This window comes from Eurosta solidaginis, chromosome 2, assembly GCF_040869045.1.
Source record: "Eurosta solidaginis isolate ZX-2024a chromosome 2, ASM4086904v1, whole genome shotgun sequence".
Taxonomy (NCBI): Eukaryota; Metazoa; Arthropoda; class Insecta; order Diptera; family Tephritidae; genus Eurosta; species Eurosta solidaginis.
Window position 1 is genome coordinate 75,575,218 of NC_090320.1, and position 20,126 is coordinate 75,595,343.

At 34.5% G+C, this 20,126-nt stretch overlaps 2 protein-coding genes across 2 annotated transcripts in view; one reads left to right on the forward strand and one right to left on the reverse strand.

The window, feature by feature from the left end:
* The window catches only part of neb (nebbish), a 164,398-nt gene that overhangs the window by 47,040 nt on the left and 97,232 nt on the right, over window positions 1-20,126 (forward strand). The gene's annotated exons all lie outside the window — the stretch shown is intronic.
* The window catches only part of fok (fledgling of Klp38B), a 62,434-nt gene continuing 49,027 nt past the window's right edge, over window positions 6,720-20,126 (reverse strand). Inside the window, exon 2 of the mRNA XM_067765771.1 lies at window positions 6,720-19,134. Within this exon, the coding sequence (XP_067621872.1) occupies window positions 18,917-19,134 (218 nt within the window). The 3' untranslated portion in view covers window positions 6,720-18,916. The remainder of the gene's footprint in view (window positions 19,135-20,126) is intronic.

The window sequence follows — 20,126 nt, forward strand, 5'->3', positions numbered from 1 at the left end:
AAATTCAATGCCGCTGAACCTCAATAAATGCAAATTCATGTGCCTATCTCGAAGATCTTTGCCAGCAGCCTCTTACGTAATTAATAATTTTTGTCTTCTATCAGTAAACTATTTTGAGGACTTGGGAGTCACGATAGATGCTAAACTTAGTTTCAACCTTCATATTAATGCTACTGTCAATAAGGCTAGAGGTGTTCTTTCATACGTGAAACGGTGGTCCAAAGAATTTAGTGACCCTTATGTAACTAAAGCCCTTTTCATCACCTTAGTTAGACCGATACTAGAATACGGATCAATAGTCTGGAATCCACAATATCGAGTTCATGCAGATAGACTTGAATCAATACAAAAGCAATTTCTACTTTTCTCTTTAAGGAATTTTCAGTGGGACTCTGCGTATAATCTTCCACCTTATACTAGTCGGTTAAAGCTTATCAATCTTCCAACTCTTGCAAGTCGTAGAGAAATGCTAGGCGTTATATTTATGGCTAAACTCCTGAATGGGCTGATTTCTAGTCCAATTCTTTTGAACGAAGTAAATTTCAACGTCCCATCACGGGTGTCAAGACATTACAAACCTCTTCTTTTGAGTCAGTGTAGAACTAATTTCGAATTAAATGAATCTTTTCGGTATTTGTGTCATGATTTTAACACTCATTCTAATTCATTTGATATAACGGATTCACTTTTTACCATAAAGAAAACTGTCTTATCCTATCTTAACTCTTAACAAAAAAAAAAAAAAAAAAATCAAATAAATTAAAAATGTTCACTTATTTAACAATGTAGTATATATATGTATAATTTCTATGTAATTTCTAACTGTTATGTATAGTACTCAGCTGATGATTTTTATTCTGTAGCTGAGCAGTTTTAGATCTCGACGCTTAACAAACCTCCGCCTATCAACAACTCGGCAATAACAAATCCGTGCGTCATGCGGATGCGCCCCTCGCGCCGGTCGGGCGGGCTTTGGAGGGTTTAATCCGTTGGGTATTATTATTATTATTATTATTACCCGGGTCCACGTTTTGGGCTATATCTCGAGACCCTAGCCTCCCAGTTGTATGAAAATTATCCTGTACTATAGTACTCATCACCAGCTTTCATTTGATATCCATATTATATAAACACATTCTAGGGGTACCCGGGGCCACGTTTTGGGTTATATTCCGAGACCCTAGCCTCCCAGTTGTATGAAAATTATCCTGTACTATAGCACTCATCAACAGCTTTCATTTGATATCCATATTGTATACACACATTCTAGGGGTACCCGGGTCCACGTTTTGGCTATATCTCGTGACCCTAGCCTCCCAATTGTATGAAAATTATCCTGTACTATAGCACTCATCAACAGCTTTCATTTGATATCCATATTGTATAAGCACATCCTAGGGGTACCCGGGTCCACGTTTTGGGCTATATCTCGAGACCCTAGCATCCCAGTTGTAGGAAAATTATCCTGTACTATAGCACTCATCAACAGCTTTCATTTGATATCCATAATGTATAAACACATTCTAGGGGTACCCGGGTCCACGTTATGGGCTATATCTCGAGACCCTAGCCTCCCAGTTGTATGAAAATTATCCTGTACTATAGCACTCATTAACAGCTTTCATTTGATATCCATATTGTATAAACACATTCTAGGGGTACCCGGGTCCACGTTTTGGTCTATATCTCGAGACCCTAGCCTCCCAGTTGTATGAAAATTATCCAGTACTATAGCACTCATCAACAGCTTTCATTTGACATACATATTGTATAAACACATTCTAGGGATACCCCGGCCCACGTTTTGATCTAAAGACCCTAGACACGTAGCGAAAAAAAAGGTAGAAGTTGGCCGATTCTCAGACCTACCCAATATACTCACAAAATTTTATGAGAATCGGTTCAGCCGTTTCGGAGGAGTTTAGCCTTTAAAACCATGACAGAAGAATTTTATATATTATATATACTCTCCTTTCACTTCGATACACTTCTTTACACGCTAATACAATTTGTTAAATGAGTCGCAAATGTCCTTTATAGGAACCTTGTCTAGTTAGTCGGTCGTCGCCTTTTGAATGTGATCAATTGAGTTTTATTTATTTCAGTAAAAATTATTTTCAGTTCTGATTATATTTTTCTTCCACCCTCTAGAATTTTATGTTTCTAAGAAAATTTTAGAAGTCTTTTTCATTTTTCTGCCTACTTCTTAATGCGGCCCTGCAAATAGCTCAGACCTTCCGCTGTGGATGTGATTAGCATCAGCTCGTATGTAAACATTAAAATTTTAGTGCGAAACTTTAGCTTCAATATAGCGGCAGTGGTTAAATAACTAGCTACAGAACGGTTGTACCGAAAAGCGGAGACACACTCCTCTGTTGGCCATAGTATATAACCTATAGCTGAATCGGTTGCGGTGAATAGTGGACAGTATAGACACACATTTAAGTTGCATCTGAGTATAATGCGTATTGAAATTTAGGAGTACTAATTTTCTGCGCAGCAATTTCAGAAGTGATCTACACTGTTTAACGCTGAGCAGTCCATATAAAGTTTAAGCGTATATGTATATAGATGTAAAAAAAACACAGCTATTATAACCTTTTATTTAAAAAATACAGTTTACATATATACGGCGTACGTTACGTTACGTTTCCATAAGCTTGCATGAGTTCAATTTTTGAGAGCTCACGTACGCCGGTTAGTTGAAAACATTGATTGAAAAAACATAAAATTTAGCAAATGTTTGTGCGAATCACCTTTTAGTTTTTAATAATTTTAATCTATAGTTCGCTGTTTATTAATAATGATACCGAAACACGTCTTTCGATATCTCTGCCTTGAGCGTGGTTTGGCAGTAAAATTAAGAATTATATCTAAATAAAATTTTTTGGATATTATGTTTTCTTTTTTTATTCTTTAAGAAATAACATAAATATAAGCCGTCTTCCAGTGAGTTTAACAGCTCCGGCTCACGCTCAATTCTCACGGAATGCTCTGGATCATTGAGAGACTTGAGAAGCAGATGTCGTGAAATTTTCGCACACGTGAAATGTGATAGGCAGATGTCGCCGCTGTTTTTCATTTAACTCATACGGCGAAAGGCTAAGCAGCGACATCTATTTTTGAAAAATTCCTTTTATTAAAGGCAGCGTTGCCAAACTAAAAAGAAATAATTAACAATTTATCTGGCTCACAAATTGAACCAGACTTCTATCTGGATTTATCTGGCTCAAATCGTTGTTGTTGCATTTACATGCAAAATTATTTATCTGGCTCAGGATTTTGCCATCGGATGATGGCCATAGTTAAAAAAAAACTTAAAAACACGTCATAGCACAGAGGTGCATGTCTCCGCTATTAAGCACAACTCGTTTTGTAGCGAGTTATTTAACCACTGCAGCGAGTCTTCATTAATTGCCGCTAGAGGGGTCTAACTCTGCTGTGCGCGCCTAGCTTAGGAGTTACAAACAAGCATACATACAAGTGACGCTAATATAAGCGTATTAAAAAGGAACAGCAGCAACCCTTGCCATGTTTGTCGTTATCGCCCGGTGCTGGCGATATAAAAAATCTATCGTCGCAAAATGCCGTCGCGTAAATTTCCTTCTTCGTTTTCATTGTGTTCAAAAAAAAAAAAAAAATAAATGTAAGGCGCGATAACCTCCGAAGAGATCTAAGGCCGAGCTTCTCTTCCAATTTGCGTCGTGCTCCTCTTGATTTTTCCCTACAAATTGGCCGGACGGGACCTACATGTTTTATGCCGACTCCGAACGGCATCTGCAAGCCAGATGAGTTTTCACTGAGAGCTTTTCATGGCAGAAATACAATCGGAGCGCTTGCCACACACTGCCGAGGGGCGACCCCGCTTAGAAAAATTTTCTTCTAATTGAAAAATCTTATTTCTAAAATTTTGATGTTGCTTTGCCCGGGAGTTGAACCCAGGGCATACGGTGTGATAGGCGGAGCACGCTACCATCACACCACGGTGGCCGCCGGTGTGTTCAGCTTCATGTAATTACGGAGATTCTATTTTTGATTAGGCAAAGGTCATCGCGTTTATTTCGCGGCGGCAAGTCATTGTGCAAGGTGAATTAGTACCAGGTGTTGTTATTCCAACAGCTGATTGCTTCTTTTTGGTTATTTTCCATGCAGCGCCTAGTACTTCATTATGTCAGTTAATCGAAATCAATTAAAATATTATTTCGACTTGACATTCTTCTGCACGGCGAATTGGTTGAATTCGCTTTGCCACCAACTGGCATGGATTCGCCTTGACATTGTGTTGACAGCTTGACTTTCCCACACGTACCTATGTAATTTTTACATTTACGCCCCGATTCTAGTGTGGTAACAACATTCTTCACCACGGTAACGAAATCATGCGGCAACTTTTACACGCTTTTGGTATTCTACCTGCGAAAATAGCCGGATAATTTTTTACCCACAAAATTAGGTGGTTACCTCGAAATAACCACACAACAGCTGTTGTTTAGAAAAAGGCAAAACTGAAAAATAAAGAATTGTAAACGCAAATAAGTAAATATAATAGTAAAAAAGTGTTGCCTCTTGCTATACATATTTGTTTACATTATGTACTTTCACAGAATAAATTACAATATACCTATGTAGAAACTTATCATGCATAATATGCATATACATACACATCGTCCCGTTTATTCGTTAACCTCGTATCTACAAGTCAGACATTTGCCACACCATGTTTACATTTGGGACCAAAATTCATCGAAAAAAAAGACCAAATTTTTGTTTTATTTTATTAGTATAAAATACAAAATTTTAGGATGTTTCTATATAAAATTTTACTAAACATAGTGAAGACTTTCCTTTAATTCAAGCTGAACAAACAAATATATGTGCATGCAACCAAAAATGGTACTATATTTTGACATAGGATAAGTCTATGTCTTTCACCAACCAAACGTTGTGAACCTAGTTTTGGTCACAAAGCTCTTGGTTCTAGAATTATGTTGTTGATTGCAATGAAATAAAATATATAGTGCAGTTAGTTTTTAGTAAGAAACGGTTCAAAATTTGCGTTATCGTGCTGCCGAACTATGTATGTGGAAAACTCTGTAAATCATAAATGAAACTAGGCAATTTTGTTAGTGCTATTTTTATAGATGCTTACTTTTTTCCTTAACGTTGAAACTTCATATCAGAGCCTAAATTCAGTAAGTGTGAGTTTTGATCCCAGACCTCAGGGGTTCTGCTAGCACGTATATGAATAATTTTATACAAAACATTTGTTCCGAAATCAAATCTCTTTTGCATTTGCTTCTTTCTGTCTTCGAGTTAAAATATTTCTTGTGCCAAGATACTTAACTTAAGTGTTAGGCTCACGGCAGAGTGCTCGCTATAAGCCAGGCATGCTTAACCAACGAACCGATATCATTTCGTTACGATAATTAACGTTAATAAACGAAACAAAGTCATTTCGTTTCGTTTATTAACGTTAAGAACGTCAAATTAACGAAATGATTTCGTTTCGTTTTCTGCCATATCAAAACGAAATCAAATCGTTTATGTTGATTATTATTTTCAAGCAATGCTGGCAAAGCTGACTGATGGCGGAGTCATTAAAGGTGAAAACATTAGCCAAGCTGATTGCAACTTTTCTCATGAATTTTGACAGTACGAACATTTCTCAGAGTATTTTGACATTACCACCAACGAATTACACAAACAAATTACATGGAGTTTGTGTGTGTATGTCCGCTCGCTGTTGCCACCTTACGGCTTCACCATGGCTATAGCATTGCCAGCACAATTCAAACATAAGTATCACGTTTTTGTTAACGTTTTTAACGTTAACGAAAGCCTTTCGTTTCGGTTAAAAACGAGATACAATTTATCTTGATAATTTCTTTATCGATAATATTTCGAAGTGTTTCAACGGAAACGGTGGAAATTTTTTGATAAACGATTAGCTTAACGTTAAGGTGCATCCCTGCTATAAGCTATGCTAGGCGAGAAGCAATTTTTATTTTCATATATTTTACATAGTGTTGTATAACCGATCGAAATATCTAGCCGTTATTAATATTATAAAACAAGAGTTTTTTTTTTGATTAGTCGGTTATTTCATCAACAATTAACGACAATGTGTTTGCCAACATTTTTCTTTTTATAGCCTGGCATAAATTATATCCTGGGTGAAATGTTATTGTTCTGGTATATTTTATTGACTGAGCAATTTTTTATATGGGGGCTAACGAAAGTGAGGCGAATTTTTGGGCAATTTTGTGAATTTTTACCTGAGTGAAAAAGAGGAAAAGTACCAATCGTGTATACTGCCTAAAAAGGACAAAAATTGAAGAAAAGGGACCAGCGGACCAAATGGGGTTGGAAGGCACCATTTTTGGTACAAATGGACCAAAGTGGCAACCGTGAAAGCGAAGAAAACTACCTTTTCAATTTCTCCACAGACACTGGTGAGTTTTTCGGTGATGACAGCGTTACCACTTGGGCCTATTTTACCGGTAACGCTCAGAATCGAGGCGTTAATAGGGTATACAGATTTGTAGGTATTGAATTGGGAAACCTGGTGGTATGTATAACTTCAAAATTTCAGATATTCGGCTTAGCTCCCTATTGATGTAGGTGTGCGATATAATTGAAAATAACATAGGCATTGTATTACAATATGGTATATATATTTAGTTTATATTCAATTAAATAACCGACTTAAAGATATAACATTTCCAATTGTATATTTGTATGCTTTATTATTTATAATTTTTCATTAGGTTAGCTATCAAAGCTAAAAATTGTAGACAAACAAGTAACAAGAAGCCATATCAAAATTGTTTATATTTATTATCTTTATATATTTTTGTTTGTATTGTGTATCTATGTACATGTATCATATAAAGTACTGTACTTATTTACATTTTTTGTCTAATATAGACAAATTTAACGCTGTTTATTGCAAATGAAACTGTGTCTATACATACATACATATATATTTACCCTCTAATTAATAAAAAATAAAATAGTTTATAAAACTGTAATAATTGAAAATTTTTATTTTTTGTAAATAAGTGGATCAATTTATTTTTATGTATCTAGTAGTATCTTAAAAACCTATTTTTGTTTTCGAAAACATATTTTTTTCAACTATTCTTTTTTTTTTTTTTGTTGAATATCAATAAGTAGGGCTGTGTGATTATTTAACTACTCAAAATTTATAATCATGATATCCTCAATTACTCATTTATTCACAATCTTGCATTAATCGAGGATGAATTTACTTGAGAAACATATTTTGCAATTAATGAAGAAATAATAATTTAATAATAACATATATAAATAAAGGGACTGTTGCTCTTTCGAAGTATGTATATATATATCAAATATCAATAGAAAAAATCAGAAAAATATGACAGTTTTGTATGAAATTTAGTTTTTATAAAATAAATAATTTGATTTACTACACCGAAAGAAATGAAACTAGTAAAATCAACAAATCAGGTTTGTGGTTCTTGAATTAACAGACATTCAGTAAAATTGATCGCATTATGGGTAATTCAACCGAGTTTTTTTTTTTTGTCAAGAAAGCGAATTTATTTAGTTAGTCTCAAGCTAACAATATTCTGTGAAAAAGAAAACGCAATAAAACCAGATCCTCTGATTTTTCCGTCAGTGTAGTTTCCATTGACGACAATATATACAATTTTGTCCTAACAAGCCGATTTCATTAAAATCCCGCATCGAGTGGGAAATTGATATACGATCTTTTTTTCATTACTCTGAACTTATCTGAACTTACCAGAGCACTGCCTTCCATAGCACAATTGTTCTATCATTTCGTATGAGAACGTGCAGTCATCTAGCGTAATCTATCTTCTGACTGACAAAAAAAATTTTCAAAATTTATTCAAAGCTTGGAAATCGAATGATATTTCTTAAGTTGTTTTTCCAGTTGATAGCAATTTCTTGAGTATGTATGTAGTTCTGTAGCTCAAAAATTTATTATATGCAAGTACGAAAGTTCCAGCAAAAGCTATCAACAAATTTTTATTTTTCATTTCTTAAAAAAAAAACAATTTTATAACCTATGTATATAACTTTGTTAACCAATTTCGTGAATATTTTCGGAGCTATTCGATAAGTTGTTTAAATCTTAATAAAAATTCCCAAATATTTATATGGAACTTTTGGGAACTTTACGAGTTGCAGCTTTAAAGAGTGAAAAAATTTATTGGAAGTATACAAAAAAAAATTAATACAATATGCGATATACCGTTAGATCTCTTGGCCAACCTTCTCTTTCAATTTGCGTCGTGCTATTTTTAATTTTTCTTACAATTGAAGGTCCCATGTTTTATGCTAACTCCGAACGGCATCTGCTAGCAGTTAAATTCTCGCTAAGAAGCTTTTCATGAAGCTACTCTGAGTGTTTGCCAAACCATTACCGTAAGACAATTGAAAACAAATTTGTTTCTAAAGATTTTGATGGTGCTCTTCCCGAGCCTTGAACCCAGGACCTTCGATATGGTAGCCGTAACACGCTTTTATCACACCACAGCGGCGGGAATAGATATACGGAAGAAACTCGGAAACATTCTTCGGAATTTCAAACTTGTACATTGTTGGGCTAAAATGAATTGGACTAAAAAATTACGTACCTAAAAAGTTTCTTTAAATTCTAAGTAGATTAGGTTAGGTAAAGAGGGAGTGCGTGGAAATTTCCCGCATTTTTATTCATTATGAATGCCCTCAGTGAGTGCGGAACATTCGTCCAACCAATCTCTTGCTTTCTCGGATGAACTTAAGTCGCAGTGAAAAATCCACCTTCCCAACCTCTGCCAGACTGTCGAAGACCGTACGTCTAGAGATCTGTGTCGTTTTGTTTGACAAAGTGATAAATCGACTCCTGCTGCGTTTCATCCTGGCAGCTTCTGTATAGCTTGTTGGTATGCGCAATGCAATGACCTGTGATGACAGCCGTAAATACTCTCACTGCAGATTTATTTAGTTTGAGAAGAAAACTAGTTCCTTAACTATCGAAATATGGTCATAAGGACCGATCGATCCAAAGCTAGTTCGTTGCGCTTATCTCATATTCCTCGATTTTCCTCAGGATATAACCCAGCGGCAGTCGTACGAAGCTTATGTCCATTTCGAAAACTTTCCTGGCCATGTCGTCTGCAAATGCATTCCCTTCAATATCGTTGTGTCCTTGCTCCAGCAAAGGGAGACATTAAGGTGCATTATGGATGCCAGCGAGGCTCGACATCTCCGCACGATATCCGAGTTTATCATGTGGGATCATAATGCCTTTAGTCGACCTGGCTGTGCCATAGACTTGTGACATAGAGCTCCGTCTGGAAGGCACTGTCTGTGTCAGAAATTAGGTACGATTGATTAACCTGCTGATGCATTGAATAATAGCGGTTGCATAGATTTGAGTTGTTTAATGCTTTTTGCTCATGGCTCTTATGGTCGTATATAAATACAACATAAAACACATTGTAGTGTTCACAAGGGTCATAAGACAACAAAAGACCTTGTGAATTGCCGAAATGTAAAACTTTGTGAAGAATTTTTTCAAATCGGTTTTTATAGTTTTCGCTATACAATCCATTAAACTTACGAAAATAAATAAAATAACTGATAAAATTTGTTAATATTTGTTGCTGCTGTTGTACACGCAGGATGTATGGATGTAAATTTTTATGAATTAAATTTTGTTGTTTTTTTTTCGCTACAAATTTTACATACGAATATTTGAGCAACACGAGAAATTCTTAAATTAACCTCTATTTGAAATTATTCGAATAAGGTTTGGTTTAATCAAATAAAGTTTTGATTAATCAATTCATCGTTTAACTGGGCAATTGTTTATTCAATTTACTCGATAAAACAAACGAAAGGCACAACCCTATTTAAGCGTAATTTCTAAATAGAATTATAAATCATATCTTGTTTACATTGAACGCATTAGCTTGCCTGATTCAGTCTCCCCCCTACAACTAATAATGCTTATATATGTACATTAGGGTGGTTCGATTTATTAACCGATATCGCCCAAATCCTATCGAAAAATCGATCGCGCGATATCGGTTAACTTTCGTCCATTCAAATCGACCCACTCTAAAGCACATATTCAAAAAGTAGGATGTAAATATTTATGCAAAAATATACAAATTTAATATAAAAAATGCTCATTTATGTTACTAAGTATGTTTTACGTAACGTTTTGAATATTTATAATTTTATTGTATCTACACTTACACATATATATATTAATCACTTACTAGTATTTTTTGCATGTTATTATTATTTTATATAAGCAAATACAATGCTTATGTATATACATATATACATATATATAAATATGCAAATGTTAGTGCATTTGTTGTTGTGCTATAGAAACTGCTTCGTAAATTTAATAATTGAAATGCATTCATTTGGCATTTATAGGGTGATTCATTTACAAGTAACTTCTTTTGTGTTATAAGTTACGGTGCATTTCTCAAATTTTCATGTTATTTTATTAAGAATATAAATAAATGACACTGTAGATGCTGTCAAATATAAAATTTTCGTATCATTTTGCTGAAATTTTCGTATATGGGGGTTTCCACTGTAACGGTCGCGACACTTTTGTGCAAAAGTTATTTAAAAAAAAAACTGTCAAAGTAATGATTGGTTTATTATATGCAAAAAATACTAAAAGCAGTAAAAAATATATACAGTCAGATAAATAACAATTACAAAAATTAATTAGTGGTGCCCAACTTTCGGCTAACATAGAACAATAATTAGAACCATTGAATTCAGTGGTCTTGAAAAGGTGTTGTATGCAAAGAATCAAATTTGCAAAAATTTTTGCTCTTCTGTTATTACATTTTTTTCCTATTTCTGTAACGGTTGCGATGTAGTTTCTTTTAAAGTTAATATACTCGATGTAAGCTGTACATATCTTGTTTGTTTCGTAAATAAATACTGTAATGAATTTAGGGAAATTCTTCTTATTTGAAATAAACTGTTGAATAAATCACTCCAATATTCTGTATTGCAAAATGGTATTTATTATACTATTTTGGGAGTAGTACAATTATACTTCACTTCGCAACTGATAACGTGTTTAAATGAAACTGATTACTGACTACTCAGCTTGCGCTGCTTTTATACTCTTCGTTGCTTCATTCGCATATTCTTACTAAAGTCTAGACGTTTCGCCTTCTAGAACTGTTGTATCTCCTGCTTGAGCTTATATGCGTGTGCATGTGTGAGTAACAACTTCGGCTGATGACTACATCTGTGTGTGTGAGGTATCTCTTCATTTCCTTGTACATAGGAGTGGCTGCTTCATGTTTTTGTTATTGCGTGATTATTAACTAGCCTAGTGATGTCAACATTCGCCACAATACGTTAATGTCGTCGCAGCTCAACTTGATGTTTGTCATTGTGAATTCCTACAAGTGAAGAATCTTTCTATGCCTCCATTGCCAAATAATGGCTGATGCCAAATAAGGCTGACAGGGAAAATGGCTGTCACGAATGGCCGGGGAACAAAAGAAAGGGTTTTTATTTGCTCGCGGTCATTAATTTTGTTTGTCATGAATTTTGTTTCAAACAAACTTCACTTTTAAATGTGTCTATAGAAAATCAAACTATAGTAATATTCATTTATGTAATCTAATTAATAAAGAAAATATGAGCAGTCAGTTAAGTAAACATATTGACATATGTAAATAATGCATTATTCCAGTCACTACAAAAATTTGTTAGAAAAATACCATTGAGAAAACAATTCAAGTAATCGGATATTGATTTGACAGGTGATCCAGGCTGTTTACTATTGTGAGCGGTTTTTTTTTCAAACAATCGCCACTTGCATGAATTTACAATGATGTTTGTAAAAGAAGGACAACTTCATAAAAAAAAACTTTGATTTTTTAAATTATCAACTTTGTACCGAGCTTACGACTTCGTATGTAAACCGTTTTTGATCGTGCAAGATGCAATTTATTTATTAACTCGGAAGGGTTTGATTTGGTGGAAACTCCCATTAGACAGCGTGGTTTGTGATATCTCATGTATAGAATTTTTACGATTGCGATTAAGGCATTGCAGGCTAACATTACTTGTGCCACTCTAAATTTGATCAAAAACTCAGCCTTCAACTTCACTATCTCATCCGCTGTATGGGGCAGCAACAGTTAAATTATCTTTGAAGAATTATCAAGAATGGGGTTTTTTATGATAGTAAAAACTCGAGGTCATTGTGACTTCTACACATTCTGGATCTCAGGTTTATAAACAAAAATGAACTTTTATTTGTATGAATTAAGCGGGGATTGCCCTCATTGCTTTTAAATGTATGAAGACATTTATTTGAAGCAATTTTTACTTTATAATTTATTTAATAATTTGGGAAAATTTTAAACAACATGACATCAAGACGGACAAGGCGACAGCTGCGATTATACCTTGTAAATCTCTTCAAAGCCTTTTCTTCCGGGAGTGGGATTTGAACCCGCACTCCTACAATGGTTGAAGTGTTACAAACGCATCCAGCCCCATCATGCCTTATTTGTTGTAAACTTTATCCTTCCTTGCATATTTTATTCTTTTGCACAGTACATACTTTGTATGTAATCATGTGTTAAAGCTATGCTTGTTGTTGGCGGTTTCATAGAAACTGGTATTTTTGTTTTTGTTCTATTTATAAAACTACAAATAATTAACCAATGTTGTATTTCGATTCACTCTAATTCCGATAATCTGAATAAGAATAATTATCAATAATCGATGTTTAAACCTACAGGTGTACGTCTAAAAAACGAATGTTCTTGATTTAACTAGACAACTCATCCCAAGAACAACAATTCATCCCATGGACAATTCATTCCACAAAAACTCATCATACGGACATTTCGTCCCTAAGGACAGTTAACCCCATGGAAAAGTCATTCCGGGGGAATGGTTCTAAGACTGTAAGCTGTTTAGTTTGGGTTAAAGCCCCACACTGACTTTGAGGCTTTCAATGTTTCCTCGTAAAAAAACAAAAAACGGAAAAATATGCCAGCGACAATTTATCCCACGGACATTTAACGAAAACTCATCTTACGGACAATTCATCCCTGGGACAGTTATTCAGACGGATAATTCATCCCTGGGACAGTTATTCACACGGATAATTCATCCCGGGGGATGGTGCTAAAATTGTAGGTGATTTAGATCGGGTTAAAGAGACACATCGACTTTGATACTTTAAATGCTTCCTCATTGACCTTTATCCTAAAGACAATTCATTCCACGGAGAGCTACTCCCACGGAAATTTCATCCAGAGGGAATGGTACTGGGAAGATAGAAGGTTACTTAGTTCGGATTAAGGTCGCATACTGGCTTAAAGGCTTTTAATGCATTCTCGTAAAAACAAAAAAAGCTGACAATTCGTCCCACGTACAATTAGTTCCACGGACAACTTATCTCACGGACAATTCATCCCTGCGGGAATGGTACTGAGCCGGCAGGAGGTTTAGTTTGGGTTAAAGTCCCACACTGACTTTGAGGCAATTCATCCCACGGACACATTTTATTTTCAATATTTTATTTTTTATCTTTGTTTGTACTTTATTATTTAATATAAATCAGTGGGCGGCAAAAATTAAAATGTAAGTGTATTAGTGAGAGCGAGAGCATGAGCAATCCAGCAGGAAACTAAAGTTAAAATTACAACATGCTGATTTAAAAAACAAAAACATAAAATACATTTTTTACCATTTCGCTAAATTTTTTAAATATTCTATAGTCTTTTTTTTTGCAGTGCAGAAGTTCAATTTTTTGGCGCAGAAAAAAAGGAGTCCAGAATGAAATTTTTACAACTTTTGTTAAAATAATTTTAAAAACTCATAATGTTTTGGAAAGTTATTTCATATAACATACCCAAAAAGGTAAAAACCAAAACCTAAACATGTTTGGAAGAAGAGCTACTTATGGAAAGGCCGTCATACCAGTTGCGTTATCGCATCGTAATATTTCTCACAGAGAACCTTAACATTTTTGCGACCGCCGTGCGCAGTGTTTATTCGTTGCTGTCTCCATTGTGAATGATGACAAAGTGTGATCTCTTATCTGTCAACTGCCTGACAGGCTGTTCAATATGGCTACTTTTCAGCGTTTTGACAGGCTGTTCAATATGGCGGCGCCTATCTTCAGTGGGTGATAGAAAGAGATACAGAATGAGACAGCGATAGTCAAATACGAATCAGGTGATCCAATCACTTTGGAATTTTGACGTTTATGCAGAAGAGATCACACTTTGTCATCATTCACAATGGCTGTCTCGCTAACGAATGACGATGGAGAGTAAAGGGCCCATTACTCATACTTAGCATAGACTTGACTTGACTTGAGAACTGTCACTTACAGTTCTGTTAAATGAACATTGCATGTTACTGATTACTCAAAACTTAGCAACACTTAACTTGACTTAGATGTCTGTTGAATTTTGATTTTCTATGTAAGTTCTAAGTGACGTTTACATCTTGAGATGCCATTTACTGATTGTTTTAAACAATTTTTACACTCATAAATTAATTGTAGTACTCAAAATTAACTTTGTTTAAAAACCACCACTTTTTGTAGCAAATATTTCATAATAAAATGACAGCTGGAAAACTGATTACGATGCCAGATTGTATGCACTAAGTGGAGTATAATCGTGGCTAAGTTGCCAAGTTTACGGCAAGTCAAGTCAAGTCTATGCTAAGTATCAGTAATGGGCCTTTAAGGCAAGGTGCACACGAGGCTACGCGGCATAGACGTTCAGGTACTTGAATTGAGAGCTGCGTACGAGGCGTCAGCTGCATGAAAGCGACAAAGTATGCAAGTTTCATGAAGCTAGGCGTACAGCAATGTTGGTCGCAAGGCGTAAATACGCTCAGAAAAGAGCATGAAGAAGATGTTTGTTTACAATTTTTCCTTTACAAACTTATGAAATTTCTTTTTTTCACTTATGCGCGGTGGTGAAAACTTCCCCTTTTAATTTTATACACAATCAACTTTTGTATAATGGTAATTATACAGCATAAATTAATTTGTTTAATTTTTTTAGAAATATTCTTATTTTTGTACCGACGCTTGGAAGTAGCTATGTACGTATGCAGACGTTGAAGAGTGGAGGAATTGTAGCTACATGAAATATCTTGTACGCGTCTATGACGCGTAGCCTCGTGTGCACGTTGCCTAAGCAAAAAGTGTGAAGCATGTCTGACTCAATTGATTGCGCGCCGACCACTGATATAAATCTAATTAAATAATTTACGAAAATGTTAAAATCAACAAAACTTTTAAAAGAAAAAATCAGCTTAAACCTGAATACCTAAGCACGTGCTTTGTTTTTCTAATAAAAAACACGCATTTTCTAATGTTGCTATTATATCTCTGGCTCTTTATTTCCAACAAAAAAGCAGGATGTATTTGTACATCTACTCGTGCACTTGCATGCATAAAAATTATCATATGCTTAGAGACTTTAATTGATAGGTGACGTGTTTGCCTTGAGTTGCTGTGTGATTTCGCTCATATCAGCTCTACATTGTATGTACATTGTTCCCACACTACGCTACAATGTAGTGGCTACTTTTACGCCTACATTCTCTATTACCAGGCCCGACGAGATGGGAGGGGGAATGGGGGGATTCCCCCGGGCCCGGGCTTTCTCAGGGGGCCCGCGATTTAGAGGTACTAAGAAATTTTTTTTTTAATTCAGGAGAGTCTTGTTGTTTCATGTGCCAATGTATGTTTACATGAATCCGAAGGCGTAAAGTTTTGGTGGTGATGAAGGTTAATCTTCAAAAAGTCTTCCAACAATACCATCAACTCTGTACCAAAGTCCAGATTATTTAAGCGACTTCGATAGAGGTCCCGTGAATAATGAGTTTTTGCGATCTGAAGAAGTCAACGAAATAATTCGTCGAGGTCATCAAAAGTGTCCTGTTATTTTTCCACGTGATTGTCATGACGAGGCATTTCGTACCTTGTTGTTAAACAGAATCTTGGCAAATGGAGAGAAAGTGGAGCGTGACTGGTTAGTATGGAGCGGCAGTAGCAATGCTTTTTATTGCCATGTCGTCTGTTAAGCACCAATACTTTAAATCGACCTAAAATTTTTTGTCCTGGCGGATATTCGAAATTCCAGGTATGGAAGAAGCTATACGATAAACTGCCAACACAGGAAAATACTCAAGATCATATTAAATGTTATATTCAATGGCGATCTTTACAAAATCTAATTCAAAAGGAGGCTACAATTGATACACTTATCAATCAACAGCTAACCACTGAAACTCAAAAGTGGAAAGAAATTTTATATAGAATTTTGGGCACTATTTTATTTTTGGGTAAAAGAGGCCTAGCTTTCAAAGGCGAAAATATATATCGTCGTGAACGAAACAATGGACATTTTAGGGCATCTAAGATCTCATAAGCCATTATGATCCGATACTTAGAGATCATTTGGGGAAAGTTAGGATCTTACAACAGCAAAACAAACGTTTACAAGTTCACTATCTTTCCCCAGACATTCAGAACGAGTTTATAGAAATTTGATCAAAGCACGTGAGGGAAACTATATTAGATCAAGGCAAGAAAGCCGAGTATTTTGCTATTATCGTTGATGCTATGCCTGATGCTGCTCACGTTGAACAGACTACGTTCATTTTGCGCTACCTCCATTCGAAAGCAATAAATTTTACAATTCAAGAACGGTTTTTGGCTTTCGTGAATTGTAACCAAAAAAACTGGTCAGAAAATCGCTGATCTAATTTGCCATACTCTAGGTAAACATGAAATCCCATTAAAAGATTATCGTGCACAAGGGTACGATAACGGCGCCAATATGAAAGGAGCTTACAACGGAGCACTAAGTCACATTCTCGACAAGAACTCGAATGCTGATTACTCGCCTTGTGATCATATTTAAGAACATTTTTCAATCATATTAAATTATGTTTTGGAATCATTTGTGAATACGATTATGAATAATTTTTCCATCATATTTAATATATAATTAAACACTATATAATAATCATGCTTCACAGCGGACGAAAGCGCATCTGGAGAACTGCTAGGGGACATCTTAGGTTAGGAACAGCATTTACATTTCTTTAAGTCTTGAATATGTTCCTTTTTTAGAATTTTATGATTGAAAAATTGTGACCATATGAAGAAAACTCAGATTTTCTATGAAAAGTTTAGGTTCAACAAGTAAAACATTCATTATTTATTCAACAAGGGTAGTCTGAAAAGATTAAGAAAGTAGATTGAAAAATAATTTTAAATTTTGGATCACCGAAGGTAAACAAATTTATTTCAAAATTTATTCCAAAATATGATTGAAAAATTGTTTTCAGTTATTGAGTAAACTAATTTTATTATTCTCTTTGTTCATTTTTATAAAATCTCAAAATTTAATCATCAAAGTTATTCAAAAATCCTTTCAGAAAGTGACCAAAAAATTATTTTCAGTTTTTGATCATTAAAAGTAATAATTTTTTATTATTTATTTTCTTCAATTGTATAAAAAATCGCAATTGTATAAATAGTCGCAAGGAGTAATCAAATTGTATTGATATGTAGGGAAATTCAAAATTTAATCACTTTAATGCTGAGTGGGTAATCACTGGAATTACTGAACGATTTGCAGCTATGAGAAATTTGAGCGAAACGTTTTCCTTTTTGTGGCAATTTGAAGACATGGATGAAACTACGGTTCGGGTGAGCACAGCAAAATTTGTCGAAAAATACAAGTCAGATATTTCTCAAAGCTTAGAATGCGAAATAATTCATTTGAAACACATTTACCAACCAAATTTTTATAAAGGTCTGTCACCATTGGAATTGCTAAATGCCGTCTATGTTCAAAATCTGTATACAATTTTCCCCAACATTTGTGTTGTTTTACGTATCTTTTGCACGATACCTGTCACTGTAGCTAGATCAGTTCCTTCAGCGTCTTTCAAGAATCAAAAACTTTCATAGATTATGTTCATCTAAAGAGCGAGTTTTAGGACTTGCCTGCTTTGTGTTGAATCCGCTAAATTTTGATATTATTATAAAAAATTTTGCAGCGAATAGAGCAAGAAAAGCCACATTTTGATATCCGAAACTTCTATATTGAATAATTAAAATGTATAATCATTATTAAATTTATCAGAAATATATTAAAATGTTACCAAATAACTAGAAAAGATTATTTGAAACAATATGTGGCTCTTAAAAGAGAATTTTGTTTCTACGTTACAATAAAATAGTATAAATAGTTAATATTCTGTGTTAATTTTATTTTCAGCTCTTAGTCCAAAAATCATTTAGTTAGGTTTTTTGATGTAATCCATCAATAATGGTTCATGAATGAGACGTAATTAATTCAAATTAATCAAATGTATTAGTGAATTTTTTATAGGGTCCCGGGCCCGGATTTTCTCTCTACTGCCCTGTCTATTACTCCATACCGCATAATAATACCAGACACTACCCTAGCATTTGTATTCTACATATGTATATTCCCCACATAGCATAACACTAACAAAGGCTACGCTTACGTTACGGCTTACACTTTCCACCTTACGCTTTCATTCAGCATTCCCCCATACCTTGCGCAAAGATGTTTACACATCAAAAAAAAAAAAATTATTATTTTCATTTCATTTTTGAAAACAAAGTAGTTACCTGCAAGTGAATCACATTACATACATACATACATGCGTAGTTGTTGTGATAACTGCATTATTCTACAATTATTTTTAGTAATTTTGTTATTTATATAAAATACACATAGTATACATACATACATATGTACATGTAAACTGTTTGACACGAAAACGTAGCGTTTCATAAATATTTTGCACTCAATAAATTTGTAGTAAAATTTGAGTATTATTCTAATGCTGTACAAGTATTTCCTGGTTTAATCTCAGTTTCTGGCCCTTCCTCACGCTCTTCAACTTCCTCCTCATGCTCTTCACAAATGCTATCATGATGCTTGCGAGACGATCGTTTGCGCATATAATTCGTCAGCGGCCGTTTTTTCTGTTCTTTGCAGAATGGGCACTCCTTCTTTTGAGTTCTCACTGATTTTACTTGTCTGCATTTTTCTGTAAAAAAATAAAAATACGTATTTACATATTTTTTTGTAACTTTCCACAAATATCTTGTGCATGCAGTTCTTTATTTAGAAAATATAAATGCATGTGTATGCATGTACATTACACTGGGTCGATTTATTAACCGATATCGCGCCATCGATTTTTCGATAGGATTTGGGCTCAGGAAAAAAAGTTCCACTACGCATACCCAAAAAAATAATTTTCCAGCCTGCGAAATTTCATTTTTTTTTTACTTTTTTCCGACTTTGATTTTTAAAGTTTTTTTTCATGACCTACTAAAAAAAATTTCATTTGATTGTAGAATTTTCATGTATACCCTGTCCGACCCAAAAATGTCCGCTAAAAACGTTGGCGATAACAGTTTTGGAAAAAAAAATAATAAAAAATACATATGTATGAAAATTTTTTTAGTAGGTAATGAAAAAAAACCTTAAAAATCAAAGTCGAAAATAGTCAAAAAATGAAATTTCGCAGGCTCGAAAATTATTTTTTTGGGTATTTGTAATGGAACTTTTTTCCTGAGCTCAAATCCTATCGAAAAATCTATGGCGCGATATCGGTTAACTTTCGTCCATACAAATCGACCCACCCTAATGTACATGCAGTATATACATATGTAATTAAATAAAATTAAAAAAGTATAGTTTGATCTATTTTTAAAATTGCAAATAAAGGTTATTAACCGCTTTAAAGTTTTAATAAGCACGTTTGTGCATCGACAAATTGTGGCTAAATGATTTTAATATTATTAGGCCTGGAAGAACTGCGGCCTTTGTGTAGATCTATTGTGCATGACCTTTGGGCCAAATTTTGTATGTGAAAGCTTTTAATGTATCTAAGTAACTCTTCAGGCTTTTTACTCCATATCACATGGGGACTAACGAGTCACACCACCTAGATGGGAGAGTCTCTGCCTTGCCAAAGCGAAGCATTCGCAGAGAATGTGAACTGGCGTTTCATCCTTCAGCTCACAGAAATGA